Raw genomic sequence first — 21161 nt, forward strand, 5'->3', positions numbered from 1 at the left:
GGGAGGGAGGGAGGGAGGAAGGGAGGAAGAAAGAAAGAAGAAATAGAGGGATGCAAGCCATTCACTTCTCTGTAAAATGAAGAACCGAGACTAAACTGAATGCTGACGTGCCGTGTTGAGGTGGCCACGGACCGCTAGCACTCTCTCACTGCGCTGGGAACGTACAGTGACGGGCTGGAGTTAGCCGTACTCGGTGGCAATTTAGCTATATCTCCCAATTTAAATATGCATGCCCTTTGACCCAGCAACAGCACTTCTAGGACTTTACCTCATATAAACAGGTACATTAAAAATCTACATAACTGCACGGCTATATGTACAAGAATCTATGTTGAAGCACTGTTTGCAACAGTGAGAAGTTGGAAACAACCAAATAGCCACTTATGGAGAAGTTACCTAGATGACGGTATAGTCACAAAATGAAAATACTATGATGGAGCCGTTAAAATGAGTGAGGTAGCTCTGTCAGGTAAGAAAGAATGTCACATGGTTAAATGATAAAAGTTGTAAGAGAGCATGTAAAGCATGTCCCTAGTTTTACAACATTTCCACGTACATAGAAGAAATGTGCTCCCACACCTCCTGGAGCAACCATGGTACCTGATGGCTGGATGTAGTGTGACTCTTTAGGAAATGAAAAGTGTGTACTTAACACATTTTTGCACTGTTGGAATTTTTACACCTAGCGTGAATTTTATAATCAGCAAAAAATTAAATAATGAACAAGGATCATAAAGCTTTATTTAATAAATATAACCAAAAAATTCAAAATACTTTATTCCATATGTAGCCAATTAGGAAAAGAAAAAAGTTAGAAGGAAGTGTTTGAAGAGATTACGTGAAAGGGTCAGGAGAAAGGGAGGATGGGGAAATTCAAGCAATAAAGGTTAAGTGGAGACCAGAGAGTGTTCAGGGCCTCATGACTCTCAAAGCACCAGCTTTCAGGGGTCACATCTCAAGGGGCCCTGGGGGCTTCCTTTCCTCCTTGGCAATGACGGGAGATGCTAGACTGACATCTGTGGAATTAATCAGGACTCCAGAAATTTGGAAATCCTCTCAAAACCAGGGAGGCTGTCTACTTTTTTTCTATGACCATCAGAATTGCCTTATTTCCCCTCTAAAATAAAGTATCTGGCTGGATAACTGTAAGCTCTATCAGGGAATAACTTAAGTTTTCTGAATAGACTTTAAGATCCTCAAGGCCATCCATTTTAAACTAGGTCTTAATGCCCATCTACCACTGAAATACTGGCTTCTGTTCTGATGCCCCCAAATCACACGTGAAAAGAGAATTTACTTCATATTTTTCAAATCTGTGGGGAAAGGACGGGAGGGTCAGATCTGGTCACGGGGACACCATGTGGTGAGAATTCAATAATTCAGTTCAAAGGAAGGTGTCTGGGGCCCCGGGGGGCGGGGGGGGGGGGTGCTCTGCCCTGGCACAGAGCAGGTGAGCCTGGATAAACCCATGTGGCTTTGGGGCCTCAGAACAGGGGTCTGGAGCACCAGGAAGGGGACCTGGCTAGAACAGTCCTCCACACGTCAATGTCCTGATATAGGTGTGCATATTACAAGACGCAGGTGGCAGTGTGCGGGCCCACTGGGGACTCTGGGAAGACACAGTGGACACAGGTGGCAGGGGCCAAAGCTCTCTTGGGGTGACTCCTCACGGGCCAATTCTAGTTTCTAAGACGAGAAACTTCTAAAGATCGTTTGCAGGAACAAGGTGGGCCTGACGCCTTGCAGGGCCTCCCTGAGGTCCCTGAGGAGCGGCAACAACACGGAATCCAATCACAAAGCTCGTTTGTCCACTCTTTATTAAAGCTAGGTCCTCCCGCTGACAGCTGCGGGGCGGGGCAGCTTGGGCTCAGGAGGGGCACCGAAGGTGGGTACTCAGGGCTGTGCCGGGGGGACGGGCGCAGCTTGCCCCGGGCCCTTCCTGAGGCTCCTTCTCGCAGCTGGGAGAGAGCGCCCAGGGACAGGCGGCACCGCCCAGCGCTGCCGGCGCCCCTGCGGGAACCCCTGTCCTCCTCAGCACCCCGCCCACCCCCGCCCTCACCCAGCCAGGCCCATTCTTACCGCCACCGTCCAGGGCCCCTTCCCGCCCGCCCCGGCCTCTAGCGCCCGGGTGCTGGCTCTCGGGCCCCAGGGCCATGTCTGTGCTAAAACAGAAAGAACTAGGTCTAAAAGGGAATGCGGCTGCTTCAAAATCCCAGTTCTCTGGCCCCATTCACACTGGCCCCCAAAGCATTAAGGGGGCGGAAGTCTTGCAGGTGACCCAGTGGCTCGAAAGAGCCCAGCCTGGAAGGTGCGGCGCTGGCCGGCTGCGGGCCTTGCATAGCTGGACAGTTGGTCAGTCACTGAGCCACGGGCTCAGGCCCGAACCCCCAGAGGTGAACCACCGTCGTGTAGACAGCCCGGCCCACGGTGCCTCCACTCACTGCCCACTCTGTGAGACGGGAACCTAACCAGAAACACCACTTGCTCCTAGTGTACAACAATGACAGAAGCAGAGTTAAACGGACCCGAGGCGGTCATAAGGCCCTAAGCCTGGGAGGTAAGAAACAACCCTACTACCAACCTCTGTCACTTTACACTTGTCTATTAAATCTAAATGAGCGGCGGGCTCACAAGAGCAGGGCCCCGTGTGTCCACCCACTCAGGGAGAGGTGGCAGCCGGGGAGCCAACGGCTGGGGTCCCTGGCTGCTGGGCTCCCAGAGGATCTCCGAGTATGCCGCCTCCAGCGTTCCCAGGCAAGAGTACCAAAGGACTCAGAGGGGAGGCTGAAACTAGCACCCACACGGCCGGGCTGCTCTCGGTGCTCAGGTGGGGCGAAGACAGCGAGCGACTCTGGGGAATAAGGCTTCAAACTCCCTGGGGACCCTGCGAACACCTGCAACCCATCTGCCTGGGGCCACAATTTGGTTTCCGGGTTTTTCTCCTCCTCCCAGATTCTTCGGGCCACACAAGCCATGGAAATAAATATCCACAGTCGACAGAATAAAAGCTTTCCCAGGTGCAACTCCACTTCACCCCCGACCCCGGATTAGGGAAGAACACCGTCCTTTGAAAACCCACGAGGCTTCCCCTCGCCACGCACACCGTCCTCAAAACTTTCTGGACATACTCGAATGCCCGGAAGGCCCCTGAAGTCTCCCGCTGAGGAACTGGAAGAAGTCATCAGCCAAATCCCCTGGAGTAGCCATACGCTCTGCCCTCGACCACCCCACCCTCCCTTGATGCAAGGGCTTCCCCTCCCTCGCTGTAAAACCCAGTTACTAACTCACAAGTCACCTGTCCCCCGGGCCACCCATATCGGAATCCGAGTAAAATAAATAACACCTCGCCTGCCATCCCTACCGCTTGGCCTCACCGCATCGATCCAGTGATGTCGCAGTCTCTTGTCGGGGTGGCCGCCCCCTGTCCCCATCTGCTCCGCGCGCAGCTCTCCTCTCCCCCTACGCCCCCCGTACGGCCATCTGAGCTCGGCGGCCGGTTCTCTGGGGCCGGACAGGAGGGAAGCCCGAGGCCGGGGGGCGGTGCACCGGGGCTGAGGTGAAGGCACCGCACCAGGACTAGGACCCTCAGCTCCCTGAGGCCAGAAGAGCAAGGGGCCGGCGCACAGCGGCCGGCGCTCGAGCCGCAAGGTGCCGGTGGCCTAGCGGGCTGCGCCTCCGTCGGCCTGGGGCCCTCACATGATGCTCTCCTCGTAGGCGCCCGAGGGCCCCGCGAACGCGGCCGTCGGCTCGGAGCCGAAGCTCGTTCCGCCTGCGAACTCCAGCAGGGTGCTGCCGCGCTCCCCTGACCCGGTCCCTGCTCCCGCGCTCGGCGGCCCCTTAGCGGGTGCCTCGGCCTTGGGCGCGGGGGCAGCCGGCGTCTGGCCAGGCGCGCCCGCCGTGCCGCGGTGCGTCTTCATGTGGGTGAGCAGGTGCGAGCTCTGCGAGAAGCGGCGGCCGCAGTTGGCGCAGGCGTAGGGCCGCTCGCCCGTGTGCGTGCGCTGGTGTGTCACGAGCACCGAGCGCTGCGAAAACCGCTTGCCGCACTCGGGGCACGGGAAGGGCCGTTCGCCCGTGTGGCCGCGCCGGTGCTTGGCCAGGTTGGAGCGCTGCGCGAAGCCGCGGCCGCAGTCGGTGCAGCGGAAGGGCTTCTCGCCCGTGTGCGTGCGTCGGTGCCGCTTGAAGTCCGAGCTGTGGCCGAAGCCCTTGCCGCAGTCGGGACAGCGGTGTGGCTTCTCCTCGGCGTGCGCCCACTGGTGTCGCGTCAGCGCCGCGCTCTGCCCGAAGCGGCGGCCGCACTCGCCGCACGCGTAGGGCCGCTCGCCCGTGTGCGCGCGCCCGTGCGCCGTCAGGTGCGCGCGCCGGCTGAAGCCCGCGCCGCACACGCCGCACACAAAGGGCTTCTCGCCCGTGTGGCCACGCACGTGCGCCGCCAGGTGCGAGCCGCGGGCGAAGCGCGCACCGCACTCGGGGCACGGGAAGGGCCGCTCGCCAGTATGCGTGCGGCGGTGGCGCGCCAGGTGCGAGCCGTACACGAAGCTCTTGCCGCAGTCGGCGCAGCGGTGCGGCCGCTCGCCCGCGTGGTAGCGCTGGTGCTTCGCCAGCGCCGCGCGGCGCCCGAACGTCTTGCCGCAGTCGGAACATATCCACGGGCTCTCCTCCTCGGCCAGCGCGGCAGGCGCAGGCTCCGCCAGCAGCCCCCCGACTGCAGGCCCGAACGCACGCAGGCCGCCGCCGCCTCCAGGCCCAGCACCGCCGCCGAAAGGGTCGCAGGCCAGCCCCGCGCCTTCTACCAGGGAGAGCCGGCCCCCCAGGGGTCCGGGCAGGGGGCGCCCGTCGGTCGACAGCCGCTCCGCGAAGTCCGGGAGGCCCAAGATCGGAAAGCCATCCGGGTGAAGCCAAGACTTGGGGTGCACGGGGAAGTGGAAGCCGAGCGGGTGCGAGGAAGGGCCTTCGCCCTCCCCCAGGCCGTTGCCCAGCCCCAGAAACCGCCTGTCCGGCTCGGGGTCATCCTTTCTCCCGGGGGTGGGCGCCTCCATCGCCGCCTCTCTCGCCTCGGCCTCTCCCTCGGCCTCTCCGTCTGCTTCGTCGACCTCAGGCCCCTCAGGCCCGGCTTCGGCCTCCTCGGGCCCCGCCAAGGGCCCCGTCTCACAGGGCTCGCGCCGAGGGCCGTCGCCGCTGGGCTCCGCGCAGCCGCCACCCCGTCGATGGCGCTGGAAGTCGGCGCGGAGGCGGAAGGCCTGGCCGCAGTCGGGGCAGCAGTGAGGCCGGTCGGCCGTGTGCACGGCCTGGTGCCGCGCGAGCGCCGAGCTCTGGCTGAAGCTGCGGCCGCAGTGCGGGCAGGGGTAGGGCCGCTCTCCGGTGTGCGTGCGCTGGTGCGTGACCAGGTAGGAGCGGCGCCCGAAGCCCGCGCCGCAGAAGGCGCAGCGGTAGGGCCGCTCGCCCGTGTGGATGCGCCGGTGCGTGACCAGGTGCGACTTGTACACGAAGCGCTTGCCGCAGTCCGGACACGGGAAAGGCTTCTCGCCGGTGTGGGTGCGCTGATGGATGGCCAGGTGCGAGCGGTACACGAAGCCCTTGCCGCACTCATCGCAGCCGAAGGGCTTGACGGCCGCGTGGTAGCGCTGGTGCTTGGCCAGCCGGGACCGGTGCGGGAACACTTTACCGCACACGTCACACGTCGTCTCCGGCCGCCCGGCTGGAGCGGTCACCGCGGCCGGGAACGCCCAGGGCGCCATCAGGCTCGCGCCCGGCTCCCGGCCCTGCAGAAAGGGCTTCGCCTCGGACCCCTCGGCCAGGACCCCAAGGCCGCCGGGGTCAAGACCCCACCCCTCTGGAGTCTGCGCCGAATCCGAGTCGTCGGGGCCCCAGGTCCCAGGCACGTCCCCCACGCCGTAGGCCGCGGACCACAGCCCTGGGGGCTCGTTCTCCTCCTCGGCCACCTCTGCCAGGAAGTCCTCGTCGTCCTCCTCCTCATGGTCCTCTATGTCGTCGGTCCAGAACCAGGCCCCTGAAGGCGACAAGGGAAGGCCAGGAGAGAGAGGTGAGAAGAGGCCGTGACAGAAGCCGCTTACAGACTCCTGCTCCTGTAAGGAGCGATTTCTGCAGGACCCCAGGTTCTTGGAGCTCGGAGCCCGGAGCCCGGGGTCAGGGCGCCTCTGTTCCACGGGAGTGAGAGATGGTGCACGCCTCTTCCCTGAGTTAGGAGGAACTGTGCAGACAGGAGAAATGCACACGCGGGTGTCCCTCCTAGGAAGGCTGGGGTTCCCTCACCTCGTGGACTCTCCTCAAATGGCCTCAACTAATCCCTTTTCCAGACCTCCAGCTCCCTTCAGGGCTTGCCACCCTGCTGAGAATAGGGACACCTACGAATTGGGTGACCTTGCCTGTGGGTTCCTGTGAGACCAGGTGTCAAGCCCAAAACAGGGGTCCAGGGCCCAGAAAAAGAGACAGAGACGCCAGGTGTGTTCTCCCCAAAGCCCCTTGTCTCCTGGAGAACTCCACCCCCCCACCTGCTTGGCCCAAGGCAGCCAAGACTCCAGCACCAGCACGGCCACTGAGGACCTGCCTTTGTAACACCTAAGCTTTGCTTAGCATCCCTCCTCTGGATCTCTCCACCAGTCTCAGGCTGGCCAGCATCCAGGGCTCTCCCTCCCACCCCCAGAGCACAGCCAGGAAAGGCTGCCCTGGGCCAAGGAGACCTAGAGGGGCCTGTAGGCCCCAGCTCTCTGCACACACCCTAGAAGGCTCCAGCAACTGTGCAGGCACAGCCCAGCCTCCCCGCTGAGCCTCTCTGAAGCTTGGCTTTCTGAGCGGTTGTGCACTTGGGAAACGGTCCCAAATTGACTAAGACTGGGTGAGCTGCAAACATCTTCCCATCACAGAAGGCTAAGGACCCGCCTTGGGGTCCTGTAATTCCATCCCTCCTCCACCAAGCAGCGCCCTGACCGCTCCCTTCAGTGCAGAGTAAGGATAGGGATTCGGTTTATAAGAGTGATGTGCCTGCCATCATGAATGCACCCAGGAGGGAACTAGTATTGGGCTGGCCAAAAAGTTCATTCGTGATTTCCGTAGGGTGTTATGAAAAACCCGAACGAACTTTTTGGCCAATCTGATATTTACAAAGCAGGCACTGAGTCACACAACAAAAAAAGAAAAAGGCCTCGTCCACGGCAGCCCAGGTGTTCCAGAGACCCTGCGTGCCACCTGCCTCTGGTACACCTTGCCCCGTGTGTGTCTACCGTGGCCGCGTACAGTGTAGTCCACCTCACGATCCCAGTACCAGGAAGGTTCAAGCTCCCCCACAGAGGTAGGAATCCCCTTCCCCACCACTCCCGGGTCCCCTGCCAAGGCTGTGGCTGGTGTCAGCCATCACCTGACCGGGTGGGCCTTCGTCCCTGAGTCCTGTCCCCGAGGAGGGGTCGGGGCCCAGGAGGGATGCCCGTCCTGACTCGGCCCTGGTCCTGTGTTCTATATAGCGTCCCAAACATACGGTGATGAATCACATGGGCAAACACAGCACAGTGCTGAGTGACATAAAGCCAGACACCAAAGTGCACGGACATGATTTCTTCTCTGAAGGAAACATGTATAAAGGGACACAACGGGTTATTTTAGTTCTTCATGCTTTGCAATACTAAGTTTTCTGTAGTTAGTAATAATATACGATTATAGTAAAAATATGCTTTAAATAAAGGACAGTGGTTTCCTGTTACTAAGCTGAGTTCATCTCCAACTGCCACCCACGGTGAGTGAGGGATGAGAAGTGGCTGAACAGCACAGAAGAGGCCCAGCTCCTCACTGTGAAGGCTGGAGCACCCCTGAGGGGAGCTGGTGCAGGGACGGGCAGTTTGGGCCCATGGTCAGATTAGCTGGAAATTCTTCCAGTGAGTCTCAAAAAGGCTTTTCCCTAAGACTCTGGTGAGTGTCTGGAGGAGTTTTAATTGGAGTCCCTGAGGCAGGGGGTTCAAGTCGGGGAACAAGTACAATGTCTTCGTGGTAGGAATGTGCCCCAGGACCCAGCCAAGGGCCAGTAGCACTTGCTGGATATAAGTGGACACCCAGGCCACCCAGCTGGCAGCCTCAGCTACTCAGAGCCGGGGGACAGGCTAGGTCCCAACGACTCATCCACAACACCTCTTCCTTGGGGTCTGAGAGTAGCAAAGCCCCCCACTTGGGGAGGTGATCCTTTGCCCTGCCCCCACCCCAAACATCAAACAATGCTGCGCTCTGCAGAGGGGGCTGATCCTAGAAGGGGACCTGACCTCATCACTGGCTCTGGAGCTGGCATTATCCAAAAATGAGAAAATATTAAACATAAGGCAAGTTGGTAGAGGCCACCACTGACACTGAGTAAAGGACAAGAAGGGCATCCAGTTCCCTGGCTGCACCCCGAGACAAGATCTCTGGGAAGCAGCAGGGCCACCAGAGGGGACTCGGGGACAGCAGCCTGCCTCCAAGCCAGGCTCTGTTCTCATCTTCTGCCGCCAAAGTGGCCCAGGATCTGGAGGTCTGGGCCCCCGGGCGGGGGTGTCCATTGTCGGCGTTCCCCCCGGCTGCAGTGGGGACAGGGTTCCCCGGGGGTTTGCTAGTGCCCCGGATGCAAGCCTATTCTGGATCCAAGTGAGGACCTGTCAGGTCTACTCGTGAGACGGACCGAGGCAGAGGAGACGCTCTGACCGGGGGGGGGGGGGGGGGGGGGGGGCGGGGCGGGGCGGGGCGGGCCTTTCCCAAGCATGGCCCAGAAGGTCAAACACAGCTGCCTCTTCCAGAAGCCACAGGGGGCGAGTGGACAAGTGGACCCTGGGGAGGGGAGCTGGCCCTTCATCTCCCTGAGACGTCCGCTCCTAAGGACTCTGACGCTGGGTGAGGATTAGCTAGGCCAGGGCCCGCGCTCGGAGCCTGGTGACACTCGCGGGGGCCGACCAGTGGCCTTGTGAGCAGACGCCCAAGGCGCCCCTGGTAAGTGCCTTATTCAGGCACGAATAAATGGCCTCGGGGAGGAGGCCCCGCAGCCACCTGCCTGGCGCACCTGCTCCCTGAGCTGCTGCGAGGTGGCCTGACACCTGCTCTGCCCCGAGAACCAAGCCGAGGGTTTCTATGACTCCCACCCCAAGCACCCTCTGCCCCTGTCCTGTCCCGTCCCCGAGACCTGTCCCCAGGCCTGGCCTCACGGTGAGTCAGCTGCAGGTCTGCTCTAACCCCTCCCCGAGGGACCCAGCCACGGCACAGGGCCCAGGAGGCAGTCGTGTGTGTGAGGTCAGCACCTGCTCCTGACCCTCCGGCCAGACCGAGACTCAGGGTGGGCTCGGGGAGAGCCCCGCCCCCAGGCACAAAGGCAGGACGTGGACAAGGGGGTGGCCAAAGCCGCAGGAGGGCTCCTTCCTCCCCGTCCGGCTGCCATCAATAGCCCCTCCTTCCCTCTGAGCAGGAGTCCGGTCGCCCGGGAGGTGGTGGCTCCCGGCAGGGCTGGGCTTCTGCGATGGATCTATCCTCCCCGCTGCAGGGTCCTCAGGCTGACACATCTTCCGGGAGGGGGTCCTCCCCTGAGCGCCTCTCCAGAACCGCTGATCGCGCTCACCAGCCATCAGATTCTCTCGTTTCGGTGTGCTTCACCTGACTGCTTTTAAACTCTCTCTCTCCTTTCCTGTGTAATGTTTAAGCCGGTTCCGTCCTGCCTATCGTACTGCTCTGCTACCTTTCACTTTCACACGAGGGGCAGGAACAGCAGTCAGGGAGCGGGGTCATCAGCCGAGCACTGTGGAGACGGCATAGGTGCGAACAAAACACAGCGCGCGCTCACAGAGTCCGCTGGAGCAAACGAGGAGGCAGGCACCTGGGCACGGCCATCCCAGACCTCGCCGAGGGCTGCGGGTGCAGGGAACATCCTGGAGTGACATGGGAGGTTCCCGACATCAAGGCGGTCAGAGGACACACACACCCAAGTGGGACCTACACACTGAGCCAGCCACACGAAGGTCACTCCAGGCAGAGAAAACAGCAGGTACAAAGCCCCGAGGCAGGCGACAGCTTGAAGAGAAAGGCTGTCGCTGGAGTTGAGCCTGAAGAGCTATGGGTGTGTGCAGGGTGCAGACCCCCAGGCCGCAGAGGATCCCAGATACTGTGCCGAGTGCCCAGGGAAGTCTAGGGGTGGGGGGCAGCCAGCAGCTCAGGGACGCCCGTGGCCACATGCCTGACAACCTCATGCCTGCGCCAGGGGTGGGGTGAGGAAGGCAGAGGGACGAGGACCACCTGGGCCCCAGCCAGGCCCACCACGTGCCAGGGACGCTGCAGGCGGGGCCCGGGGTAGGAGACGTGGTACCACTTCAGGTTTAGCTCACTCTGAGATGCCCTCAGACACCCAAGTGGAGACATCAAGCAGGTGGTGGGACAGACAAGGTCAGAGCTGGAGAGAGAGGCTGAGAATGGGCAGGTGGGCAGCACTTAAGGCCCTGGCCCCAGCTGGGGTCACCTGCAGAGAGGAGAGAAGAGGACATGCAGTGGCAGGTGGGGAAGCAGCCAGGGGCAGCAGAGGGACCAGGGGCACGTGGGGTCCACCCTGCAGAGCAGAAAAGCTAATGCGACGAGGAAGTAAGGCCAGAGCCACCAGGCCAAGGGGACGAGGACATGCTCGGCCGCAGGAAATGGGGTTCAGCCACGGGCAGGGATCTGCCAGGCGACCACACCGGGCATCTGTAAGGAATGGGGGAGCGTACTATCTCAGCCGGGTGAGGAGAGAGGTGGCAGTGATGGGTGAGGACCAGGGAGCGGGAGGTGGTGGTCGAGGGGAGCCAGAGCAAGGAGGCTTTCATTCAGCACTCAGAGGCGCCGGGGCACCTGAGTGGGCGCGTGTGGCCAGAGTCCAAACCTTATGTGTGGCCCAGCTTGTTAAGAAGCACAAGAGATGAATATGCTTGTGTTTTGCAAGACTATGATCTAGAAATACAGAAACTCTGCCAGGCTCAGAACCGGCTGTCCTGCCCAGACCCAGCAATTTGCAACTCTCAACGGGCTCAGCTACACAGAAATGAGCGCAGGGGGAAAAGGGGAGGGAAGCGCTTGGCAGACAGGCTACAGTGACAGTTAAGAGGGGGGACCTCAGATGGATTCGCTCTGCCCGAGCTGACCCCAGCCTTCGCTACCACAGCCCCTCCCGGGAGGCAGGTGACGCGTGGAAGACTATGCCTGCATCCTGCACCCACCTCGGCCCACAGGGGAAGGCGGAGGCGCTGGCCCAGCGAGCCTGCCCCTTCTGCGAGCTGCCAAACCCCAGCTAGGTTCACAGAGCACATTGTGGGGACCACCCAGGCTCGAGCCTGTGAAAGGATCCACCCCAGGACCCTCCAAGAAGCATGGAGAACAGGGGCACGTCCAGACCATGTGTGGAGAGACTGGCCAGTGGAGGCCTTACAGCCCCTTCCTCTCCAGGTGGCTTTTCAGATCTGTGCCCAGAAACAGGGCACACCTCCCATTAGACCCTCCGACAAACATCGCCTACATTCCAGTCTCAGCCTGGAGGCAGCAGCAACATTTTTTGCCAGCCAGAGCCGTCCTGATTCTGAAGGCCGGGAGACATTCCAAGAGGGTCCCAGAGAATGTGGAGACCTAGGGCAGGAAGGCCACCCCGAAACACAGTGCACAGTAAGGCCCGAGGCCTGAACCCACTGTGGGCAAGTGACTTAGTCACTACTTCAAAAGTCAATTTCCTTGACTATAAAATGAGACCAATACTCCCTCCCCTGCTACTTCACAGAGCTGTTACGAGGATATAAAGTATACAGGGAAGTACTCTAAAGAGTACGCGTGTAGGCACAGCACTGTCGATGTTTTTCTGTATTTTATTTTAAAACCTCTACAAGCTGCTCCCAGTCTACCCAAGCACGGGAGTGGCATGAGACATCAGAGCCCCGCACTAGGCTGGCATCACCCGAGACCAAAGCCAAACACACACACCGTGCCAGGGCCTCCGCTGAACCTGACACACGGGGAACAGCTCACCAACCTCCACGGAGCACCTCCACAGAACCAGTGGTCCGACGGCCTCGGGGGGGAAACTGGGGGTTTTGTTCAACTCTTTATTCTCCAGATGAATAAAAATGAGGCCCAGAAAGTTGGAGGAACAGGGCCAGAGCCAGGTCCAAGGTCTCAGAGAAATCCGACACCCTGAACGCTTCCTGTATGTCTCTCTCCAAAACCTCCTCTCTGGAAGGTCCAGGGCTGCCAGCCCAGGCCCTGACCCTGGGCCTCCCAGGGAGAGGAGACGGCCAAATGGGCAGGGAAGCCGTTCAATCCTGGGAGCCGGAAGGCCAGCTCCAGCACTTCAGGGCAACGGTCTGTTCCTCACCTGGCCCCTCTGAGCTGGTAACGTGACAACTGACCCTCACACACACAAAAACAATCAGAGGCTCAAGGCAGGGACAGGGCATCGTTGTTAAAGATTCGCAACAGGAATCTCTGGGTTCTCTAAAGACTCCCCAGCCTTTGGGCCTCTGCAGACCAGAACCAGGAGGAGCCCACGAAGGCAGAGGTGAGCCCCCAGTGCCACCGTGTCCCCACAGCAGCAGCTCCAGGGCGGCTCCCTGGGGCCACAGTGGAGAGCGAAGGCACAGGCCGAAGTCGGTGAAACCCGCGAGACCCCGTGTCACGCTCACCTGTGTAGACACCGGTGACGATGTCTCCCTCCTCGGGACGGGGGCTATCCGGGACCCAAGGCTCCTCTCCTTGCTCCAGCCGGAAGATCAGATCCGGCTTGGGGATTGGGTATCCTGCCCCGGAAAAAACAGGCAGCAGCTGCAGGGCCCCGCCTGCAGGCCCCGCCCTCACCCACACAGCACTGCCACCACTGGCTCCTCTCTCCGGCCTTTCCAGGACCAGCCTTCCCATTTCTCCGCCTCTGCTGGGAGATCCCACACTCCCTTCTCTCTGGAGCCCTGCCCTGACCCCCAGCTCCCCTGTCCAGCCCCCTCCACACACTGCCATTTGCAGGGTGCCCGCCCTTCTCCTCCGTCACCTGACTCCTCACCCCTTGAGGCCTCTGGGGAGTGTACAGCACAGAGACCAGAGCAGCACTGCAGCTCCCCAGAACACGTCCACCTGGGTCATGGCGCTGCTGGGCCATAGTGGGCACCCCCCAAGACATGCCCCGGCCCAGAAGCCAGGGTGGTCCCTAGGGCTTCCCTGGGAGGCGGGCTGGCTCCAGCAGCTCCTTCACCAAGAGCCCGGGGCTCCAGAAACCACCCTCTCAGACAGCTAAGCCCTGGCAGCCATCACGCCAGGACGCCTCTTGGGGACGAAAGGCTCTGCTCACCCAAGGACACCAGAATCCCATAGTTTTCCTGCATGACTTCCTTGTAGAGCTCCCGCTGGTCTGCATCCAGCCTTTCCCACTCCTCCAGGGAGAAGTACACAGCCACGTCTTCAAAGGTCACCAGCCCCTGGAAAACAAAGAACCCTGGCCGCTGCCCTACACTGCCCCGGCGAGAGGCAGGGCGTCCCACGAAGAGAGGACAGGAGGTCACTTCAGTGGACACTGAGCTGACCCTGCAATGTGTGGGTCACGGGGACACAGCCCGGCAGCCGCAAGTCTACAAACACCTGACCGAACGAGGGGCTTGCAGGCCTGTCACAGCCCCGGGAGGCGAGAACCCCATTCCCATCCAGAGACCAGGGGCTCAGGCTCAGAGAGGGAGAGCGCTTGGCTCAGATGGGGCAGAGCCCGGACTCACACTGAAGTGCAGAGACAATGAAGCCCAAGAGCCCATGTATGTGCTGCACGGGCACCTCGCCCCCTGCTACTTCACTGTCTGCCTCAAGCCAGTGGTCACATCAGTGGTGTGAGGGCCCATGCCTTGGTGGACAAGTGGCACCAACTGAGTGTGGGCACTGGCGCCCAATCTAACTGGGCTCAATAGGAAACCAGAGCCTGGACAGGTGACAGGCACTCCAGGTAAGGGCACAGCTTGGCCCCGTGGGAGAGCCAGGGCTGACGCACCTGTGCAGGCTGCAGGAGAGCTGGTGGTGGGCAACATGGTCAGGACATTCCAATGGCCTGGGGAGGGTCGGGCCCCAGGAGAGCGGAACCATATCCCACAGGTTTGGGGCTGGAGACTCCCAGCTGCTTCCTGCAGCCCTGTCCTGGCCCACAGCCTGCGCTCAGCCTGAGGACCACAGTGCCACTGCCCTGCCTACAGGGCAGGTCTCCAGGACAGTGGGTGCCAATCTCCCTGGGGAAACCCAGCCTGGTCAACTGAGCCCCAAATAAAGGGGCAGCTCACCTGAGACCCAGATGCCAGGGAACTGTCCTCGTCCTCGTCCTCGTCCTCATCCTCGTCCTCGTCCTCCTCCAGGTCCTCACCCCTCGACATGGCTGGAGCCCGGGACGCCTGCAGGGCTGCGGGGAGAGACCTCTTGGGGTCCAGCCTTTAGTATCAAGCCTCACTGCCCTGGCCGACGTCTGTCCATCCAGCTACCAGGGTCAGCAGCTCCTGGCCACTCCCCCTTTTCAAAACCTGGGCCCTGGGCTTCCCTGGTGGCGCAGTGGTTAAGAATCCGCCTGCCAATGCAGGGGACACGGGTTCGAGCCCTGGTCCGGGAAGCCCACATGCCGTGGAGCAACTAAGCCCGCGTGCCACAACTACTGAGCCTGCGCTCTAGAGCCCACGAGCCACAACTACTGAGCCTGTGTGCCCCAACTACTAAAGCTCACGTGCCTAGAGCCTGTGCTCTGCAACAGGAGAAGCCACAGCAATGAGAAGCCTGCGCACCGCAACGAAGAGCAGCCCCTGCTCGCCACAACTAGAGAAAGCCCGCGCGCAGCAACGAAGACCCAACGCAGCCAAAAATAAATCAATGAAATAAATAAAATTTTTTAAAAAGGAAAAATCCCTGGGCCCTGCCACTCCAGCTGCACCCCGTCAGGTCAAAGAGCTCTTCCCGGCCTGCCCACCCAAGCCCCCCCTAACTTCCTGCCCGAAGACTAGCTCCTTTTTCTTACCCTTTTCCTGAAGACCTGGGGACTCAGCATCTGCACCCCGTCAGGTCAAAGAGCTCTTCCCGGCCTGCCCACCCAAGCCCCCCCTAACTTCCTGCCCGAAGACTAGCTCCTTTTTCTTACCCTTTTCCTGAAGACCTGGGGACTCAGCATCCCCACCACAGCTAAGGCGCTCCTGGGTCCCCGATGCCGGATTCCGCTCTTCTGCCACCACCGCCTCCGCGTCCTCCACCTCCGCCTCCGCCTGCCACCCTGGCCCTGCCTGCACCCCGTCCGCCTCCAGCTCCTCTGCCACCTCCGCCACGGCCTCGGCGTCCTCGGCCTCCACCACCATCACCTCCTCCTTCGCCAGCTCCCCCTCCTCTTCCCCCTTTTCTTCCTCCTCTTCTTCCTCCTGATCAGGATCACATTCCGACCCGTCCTCCGCCCTCTCCCGCTGGGCGGCTGGGGAGTCTGGAGTCGTGTGAAGGGCCGCCATCGTCTCTGGAAGGGAGCCTCAGCTCGGCCTGCAACACAGACAGGCGACGGTGACCAGCCGCTCGGCACGCAGCCCTCTGACGGAGGTGGGGTTGGTTTGCCCCGCGATACAGTGACAGCACCGGAGCTGAGGCGCGACTGGAGCTCCTTCCACGATCTCATGTGGCACAAGCTAGATTCTGTAGCAGAAGAGCTGCCGAAGAGCCCCTCACCGGGAGCCCCGCTACATGGCCTCAGCTCTTTCCTGCAGGCAGCGGCGGGCCTCGTGTGAGCTTGCCATGCTTTCTTGGGGTAAGCCAGGGATTGATCCCGGGTTTTCGTCCTCAAGAACATGGAAGCGTCAAGTCCAGGCAATGCGCCCAAGGGTGGCCCAGCCTGCATTTAGCTGAAACGGGTGCACACAGCCCATAAGGAACAGTGTACCTGACATATGGGGGCGGAGGAGATGCTCGCCCCGCTCTGAACGTGCACGAACTTGGGCACGAACTCGGCGGCAGGGAGTGTGGGAGCCGAGGTCTGAGCATGGGTGGGCCAGGAACCCCAGCGCAGTGTGACGGGCGGGGGAAGGTAAGACCACCCTGCCGGGAGAGCCCACTCTACCAAGCCAGCAGGTCAGGCTCCTCCCTGTGGGAGGTGGCAGAGAGGAGGCCCTGAGCAGGCAATTACCCCTGTGCCCCCCTCACCCCCTCGCTCCATTCAGGGCATCTGGAAAAAGCTCGGCTGATCAGGAATTTGGTTCATCGCTAGACCAGCAAAGGTGAAAAAAAATGCCCTGTGACACCTCTTCACGTTTGGGGATCAGAGAATCCTAAGTGTTGAATCATCAAAGCCCCAGTGGCTCACAGCATCCACCTCTCGCATCGATGTCGGAGACGGCTCAGCCCAGGCACTTGGGAGGTGCAGCCACACCGCCTCACAGCACGGGAGCCCGGGGCTGTGGACCCAAGAGGGATGGGATACCGCGGGCCCTGGGGCCACTCCTCCCTCCCAGCTGCGCATTCCTCACCAGCCCCAGTGAAGTTCCAGGACAAGACAAGAGTCATGGGTTTTGATGAGCCAGTTTCTGTGGCTCCTTTTTGAGTGCAAACCTAAGAACAGATCCATCAGCCAGCATGGCCCCATCAGTCTCTCAGACCTGACTAGAGCCACTTTCAAAGTAAGCCAACCCCACTACAAATACAGTGACCCCAGAACCCCGGGAAGAGAGCACGAACCTCGGAGGAGCCTGAGATGTCAGGCCACACAGGACAATGGGGCAGCAAATTCAGGCTGAGCCCAGATGCCACGCCAAGCCCAGCAGAGCCCCTCCTGCCTGGCCCCCTTGCAGAGCAGACTCCCGCAGGCCAGGCCCCCATCCGAGGACCAGAGGCTTGGGAATAAAGTGGACCCGTGCTTGTTGCACCTCAGGACCTTTGCACATGCCATTCCCACTCCCTGGCACTCTCCTCTCCTCTTCTTCACTGATCCTTTGGTGGTAGCCCCCTGGGCCCCTAAGACACACACAGTTCCCTGGACTCTGCCCTCTTAGCACCCACATATTTTTTTTTTCTTTTTTTCGGTAGGCGGGCCTCTCACCATTGTGGCCTCTCCTGTTGCGGAGCACAGGCCCTGGACGCGCAGGCTCAGCGGCCATGGCTCACGGGCCCAGCCGCTCCGCAGCACGTGGGATCTTCCCAGACTGGGGCACGAGCCCGCGTCCCCTGCATCGGCAGGCGGACTCTCAACCACCGTGCCACCAGGGAAGCCCAGCACCCACATTTTAATATACTTACAGAACTGTCTGCTTATTGCCTGTCTCCCCAAATACACACTCAACTCCAAGAAGGCAGAAGTTCCCTTTGTTCATCTCTGAATCTCCTTGTGCCAGACACAGAGTGAGCACTCAAATATTTATTGATAAAATGACTCTAGGGACTTCCCTGGCAGTCCAGTGGTTAAGACTCCACGCCCCCAGTGCAGGGGGCCTGGGTTCAATCCCTGGTCGGCGAACTAGATCCCACATGCCGCATCCCGTGTGCCACAACTAAGACCCTGTGCAGCCAAATACATAAATAAATATTAAAGAAAAAAAAGAAGAAGAAGAAGAAAGAATAAAATGACTCTAAAGCCTGCGGTCAACGTGATGAACATGAGATTTTCAAAACTCAGTATTCTGGCCCCACTGTCATGTTCCAGAACAGGATGACTGCTGTTGAGGGTCCTTCAGACTAGAACCCACTGGAGAATCTCTGCCTCTGACGAGGTTACGACCTGAAGTCCCTTCTCCCAAGAGGTGCACCTGCTGCTGACCAGAGGAGGGAAAGACCCTCCAGTCGTGGAGGTGGTCAGTCACCCTGCAGACGCGATGGGGCCTAGCACAGCCAGACGCCCCATGAGCCCTGACCCAGCATCCAGAACAGAATGGTTCTGAGAAACGGGCCTCAGTAACACGGGTGGCAGATGCCCCCTCTGCCTCCCCAGGACAGACGTGTGCTGCGCATACCCCCAGACCCTCCTTTCTTCTTTCCAGCCTGCCAGCCTACCAGAAACTCACTTCTGGCATCCAGCTCAGGATGCCACCAAAAGTCAGGTGAGCAACCTGACCATGATAACCCTTCAGGTCATCCCAGACCATTATTCCCATGGGGGCTGGGGCGGGGCTGCACCCTAGGATATAGTGCTGCAGAGTTTAGAATGGGGCACGGGGAGAGGGGGGCGAGGAGGGGCAGTTAACGAGATGCCTGCCTCCGGGAGAAGGACCACACAGACAGAAAGAGGCAAACTTAGAAAACTTAGCAACTCTCCACTGAAGTCCCATATCCAGGGAACCTACGTAGAGAAATGAAGAAATGTGTGGGTGCAGGTGGATCTAGGCCCCTTCCTTCCGTCTGCTGGGCTCACTGACCACACCTGTGACTCAAGGCCTTCCAAGCTTTCATTTCCGTCCAGAAACCTTCCTTCCCTGACTACCAGGATCCTCACTGTTTGTCCACAGATTTGGGCTCCCCTGCTCTCCTGGGTTTGCTCCTGGTGCAGGTGTATCCACGGGGCCAACCCTGCTGCCCGAGGGCAGCCCCTCACCTTGCTGGCCAGCTCCCCAAACCTGCCAACACTTGAACCAAACCCAGTACCAGAGTCTCCCCACAGAGGCACAGCTAGGGACCTGATCCTGCACACCTCCCCTTCCCCCTGCCCACTGGGTCCTCCACCAAAGGCTGGCCCCTCTCCCACCTCTCCGACCACATGGGGCAGCCCAGACCCCATCCAACCCCAGAAATGAGTTTCCCAACCCGCCTACTGGCGGTAGAAGACTCAGCACAGCAGCCCACCGGGGCCTCCATTTGCAGAGGGAGGACCCAGGCAAGGCCCCCAAGGTCACTAAGCAAGCTCGCGGGGGCGCCAAGCCATCTCCATCCCTCCAGGGGGCTCATCGGGCCTCCGCCTCCCTCAGAAGCCAGGTCAGGGCCGTGACAACCCCTCCTGGATGGGTGTGTCCCCGGGGGCGGCCGCGGCCCAACCCCCGCACCTCCGGCCGAGACGGCGGCGGGCACCTCCCAGGGGTCGCGGGTGTGTGTCCTCCCAGCCCACCTACTCCGCGCTGCCCGCCTGGACCGGCCCTGGGGGTCGGGGCCCGCCTCCCTCGCGCAGGCCCGGGCGGGGGTCCACGGGCCGCACCGAGCGTGGGCGCGGCCGCGAAACGCCAGGCCAGAGCGCCGCTCGGGCCCCCCCCAGACCCAGGCCCGCCCCGGACCGGCCCGCCCCGCTGCGCGCCGCTGCCTCCCCGCGGCCTCCCGCGCCGGCGTCGAGGGGCGGCGCGACCCCGACCCCACGCCCGCGCCTGGCCCGCCGGCACCTGCCGCCAGCGCCCGCCTCCCGCCGGCCTCGCCACCCACTCGCCGCGCCGCCCACTCACCGCGCGCGCCGGCCGCCGAGCCGCCGCCGGACACCGGGGCCGGGCCGGGGCCTGCGCGCCCCGCGCTACACAAAGTGACGGCCCCGGAGCTGCGCGGCGGCGGCGCGTGGGCACCGGAAGTGCCGCCACCGGGCTCCGCCCCGCCGGTGCCAACGGGGGGGCACTTCCGGTCACGCGGGGTCCAGCGCGGCCCCTGAGGGGGCGTGCGTGGGGGGAAAGAAAGCGTCCCTGGTGCGGGGGTGCCCTCGGACCTGGGTCGCCGCGCTCGTGTGCACTGCGTCCCGGGCCTTGGGGACCCTGGCGCGCCCCGCGCCGCCCCAGGGCCCGACCCCACCTCTGGGGACCCCGGGCCCGCCTTCCCCCTAGAGATGCCCGCGAGGTCCGCCCGCTCCCCAAAACCCTCCCGGCTTCCTCATGCAAACATGATTCAGGGGGCGCTACCGAGCGCCAGACTCGGCCAGGTCCACCCGGGCCTCGGGACCCTCCCCGGGCCCCACGACGGTGGAGGGAGGCGATGACCCCTATGAGGGCCCGCGTGCCCTCAGACCCGGGCAGGGGCGGGGGGCGATCCCTGCTGGTGATGGGCCCGCAGTACTGGAGCAGGTGGGCCGGACGTCTACAGCTCGTGCAGGGCCAACGCTGGGTAAACATGGTCGGGGGGAGAGGGGTTCCCAGAAAGGACCAGGACATGGACTGAGGGGGCCGGTGGGCCAGGGTAGCTGGATGAATGCAATAAGGGCCTCAGATCTGGAGGCTTTACAGGTGATCCATGGGGAGCGCCTGCCTCTGGGAAGGGAAGCGTTCCCCCAGCAGGAGGCAGGAAGGACAGATGGCTGCCTGAGGAGATGTGAGAAGGTGAGGTTGGTGGACTCAGGGGACGCCTGCAGCCCTCCCCAAACCTAACCGCCTCTGCCCCCCAGGGGCCGCAGCTGGGGTCCGCTGGTGAGCTCTTGCACCCACGGAGGTTGGGCCCTGCTGCTTCCCCAGCTCGTATCCCATGGGTACCATTATTCTTATATTTTCACTAGTGACCCCGCGCCTCAAGACAGGATCATAGTCTGACTGGGCTCGCGGAGGGGTCACACCTACCTGAAGTAACAGCTTCTCCTTCCTAGAACCTCAGCACCTGGCTGGGGAGCTGCTCAGGCCCACTGAGGACTCAAACCTGCCTGCAGCCCCCGTCCCAAGCCTTGCCTTCCCCAGCCCAGAGCACCTGCTGTGCGGCCTCCAGCTGAATCTAGCTCCTCACGCTTATTGTTTGGCTCCTGGTGTTTTTAAAATGTTTTAAAATGAATAACTAACACTTAAAAATTGAGGGTCTCTCATTAAAAGATGGACAAAGTCAGAAGTTCTGCCAATGTAGAGCCTGTGGTTTGCGGGGCCCTGGTCAGGGACCTGAGAAGGGACCAGCCCCTGTGATGAGCCTCGACTTTGAGGTGCTCCATGCCCACCGTCCCCCCCGACCCTTCTGTAGGCCCACTTCTACGTGGCACCCCCCTCTGGTCCTGTGGTCCTCTATGCTTTGGAACTCTGGACACCCCCAACCCTTCACCCCAGGTGGTTCCAATGAGAAGATCCGAAGGTGAGGTAACTCACAAGAGCAGCAGAGGCCAGGTAAACGGGAGCAGCAGGAATGGAGGCACCAGAGTCTGCCACCTGGACCTGAAGGGGTGGGGCAGGGAAGGATGCTCTTGGGCCTGCAGAGGGCTGGAGCCGTGGAGATGGCTCACCAGGTGGGAGCTGGGATTGACGTGAGACTCCGCCAGCCCTGTCCTTCCCTCTCCCACCCTGCCTGTGCTGCCCACT

The 21161-nt window shown here is 61.3% G+C and overlaps 1 protein-coding gene across 3 annotated transcripts; it reads right to left on the bottom strand.

Annotated features, from left to right (window-relative positions):
* Nucleotides 1-1800: 1800 nt before the first annotated feature.
* Nucleotides 1801-19472, bottom strand: ZNF316 (zinc finger protein 316). Of its 3 annotated transcripts, XM_067705472.1 has the most exons (6): nt 19356-19472; nt 15110-15492; nt 14271-14386; nt 13304-13430; nt 12648-12761; nt 1801-6007 (listed from the first exon to the last, which is right to left on the bottom strand). In XM_067705472.1, exons 2-6 carry the CDS (start codon nt 15462-15464, stop codon nt 3693-3695), a joined length of 3027 nt encoding a protein of 1008 aa, XP_067561573.1. In that variant the 5' UTR covers nt 15465-15492; nt 19356-19472; the 3' UTR covers nt 1801-3692. The 3 variants fall into 3 exon arrangements, with proteins under 3 accessions (XP_067561573.1, XP_067561574.1, XP_067561575.1); XM_067705473.1 differs by lacking the exon at nt 19356-19472 and having other exon boundaries at nt 15110-19065; XM_067705474.1 differs by lacking the exons at nt 15110-15492; nt 19356-19472 and adding an exon at nt 14990-15022.
* Nucleotides 19473-21161: the final 1689 nt, after the last annotated feature.

Source organism: Pseudorca crassidens, chromosome 15 (assembly GCF_039906515.1).
Source record: "Pseudorca crassidens isolate mPseCra1 chromosome 15, mPseCra1.hap1, whole genome shotgun sequence".
In the NCBI taxonomy this organism is placed as follows: Eukaryota; Metazoa; Chordata; class Mammalia; order Artiodactyla; family Delphinidae; genus Pseudorca; species Pseudorca crassidens.

Excerpts from the sequence above, each read along its gene's own strand:
- ZNF316 (XM_067705472.1), bottom strand. The coding sequence starts at position 15,464 with ATGGCGGCCCTTCACACGACTCCAGACTCCCCAGCCGCCCAGCGGGAG. Across the intron at positions 13,431-14,270 it reads CCCTGGCATCTGGGTCTCAG|GGGCTGGTGACCTTTGAAGA; the intron begins GTGAGCTGCCCC and ends TTTGTTTTCCAG. Across the intron at positions 6,008-12,647 it reads CGTCACCGGTGTCTACACAG|GGGCCTGGTTCTGGACCGAC; the intron begins GTGAGCGTGACA and ends TGTCGCCTTCAG.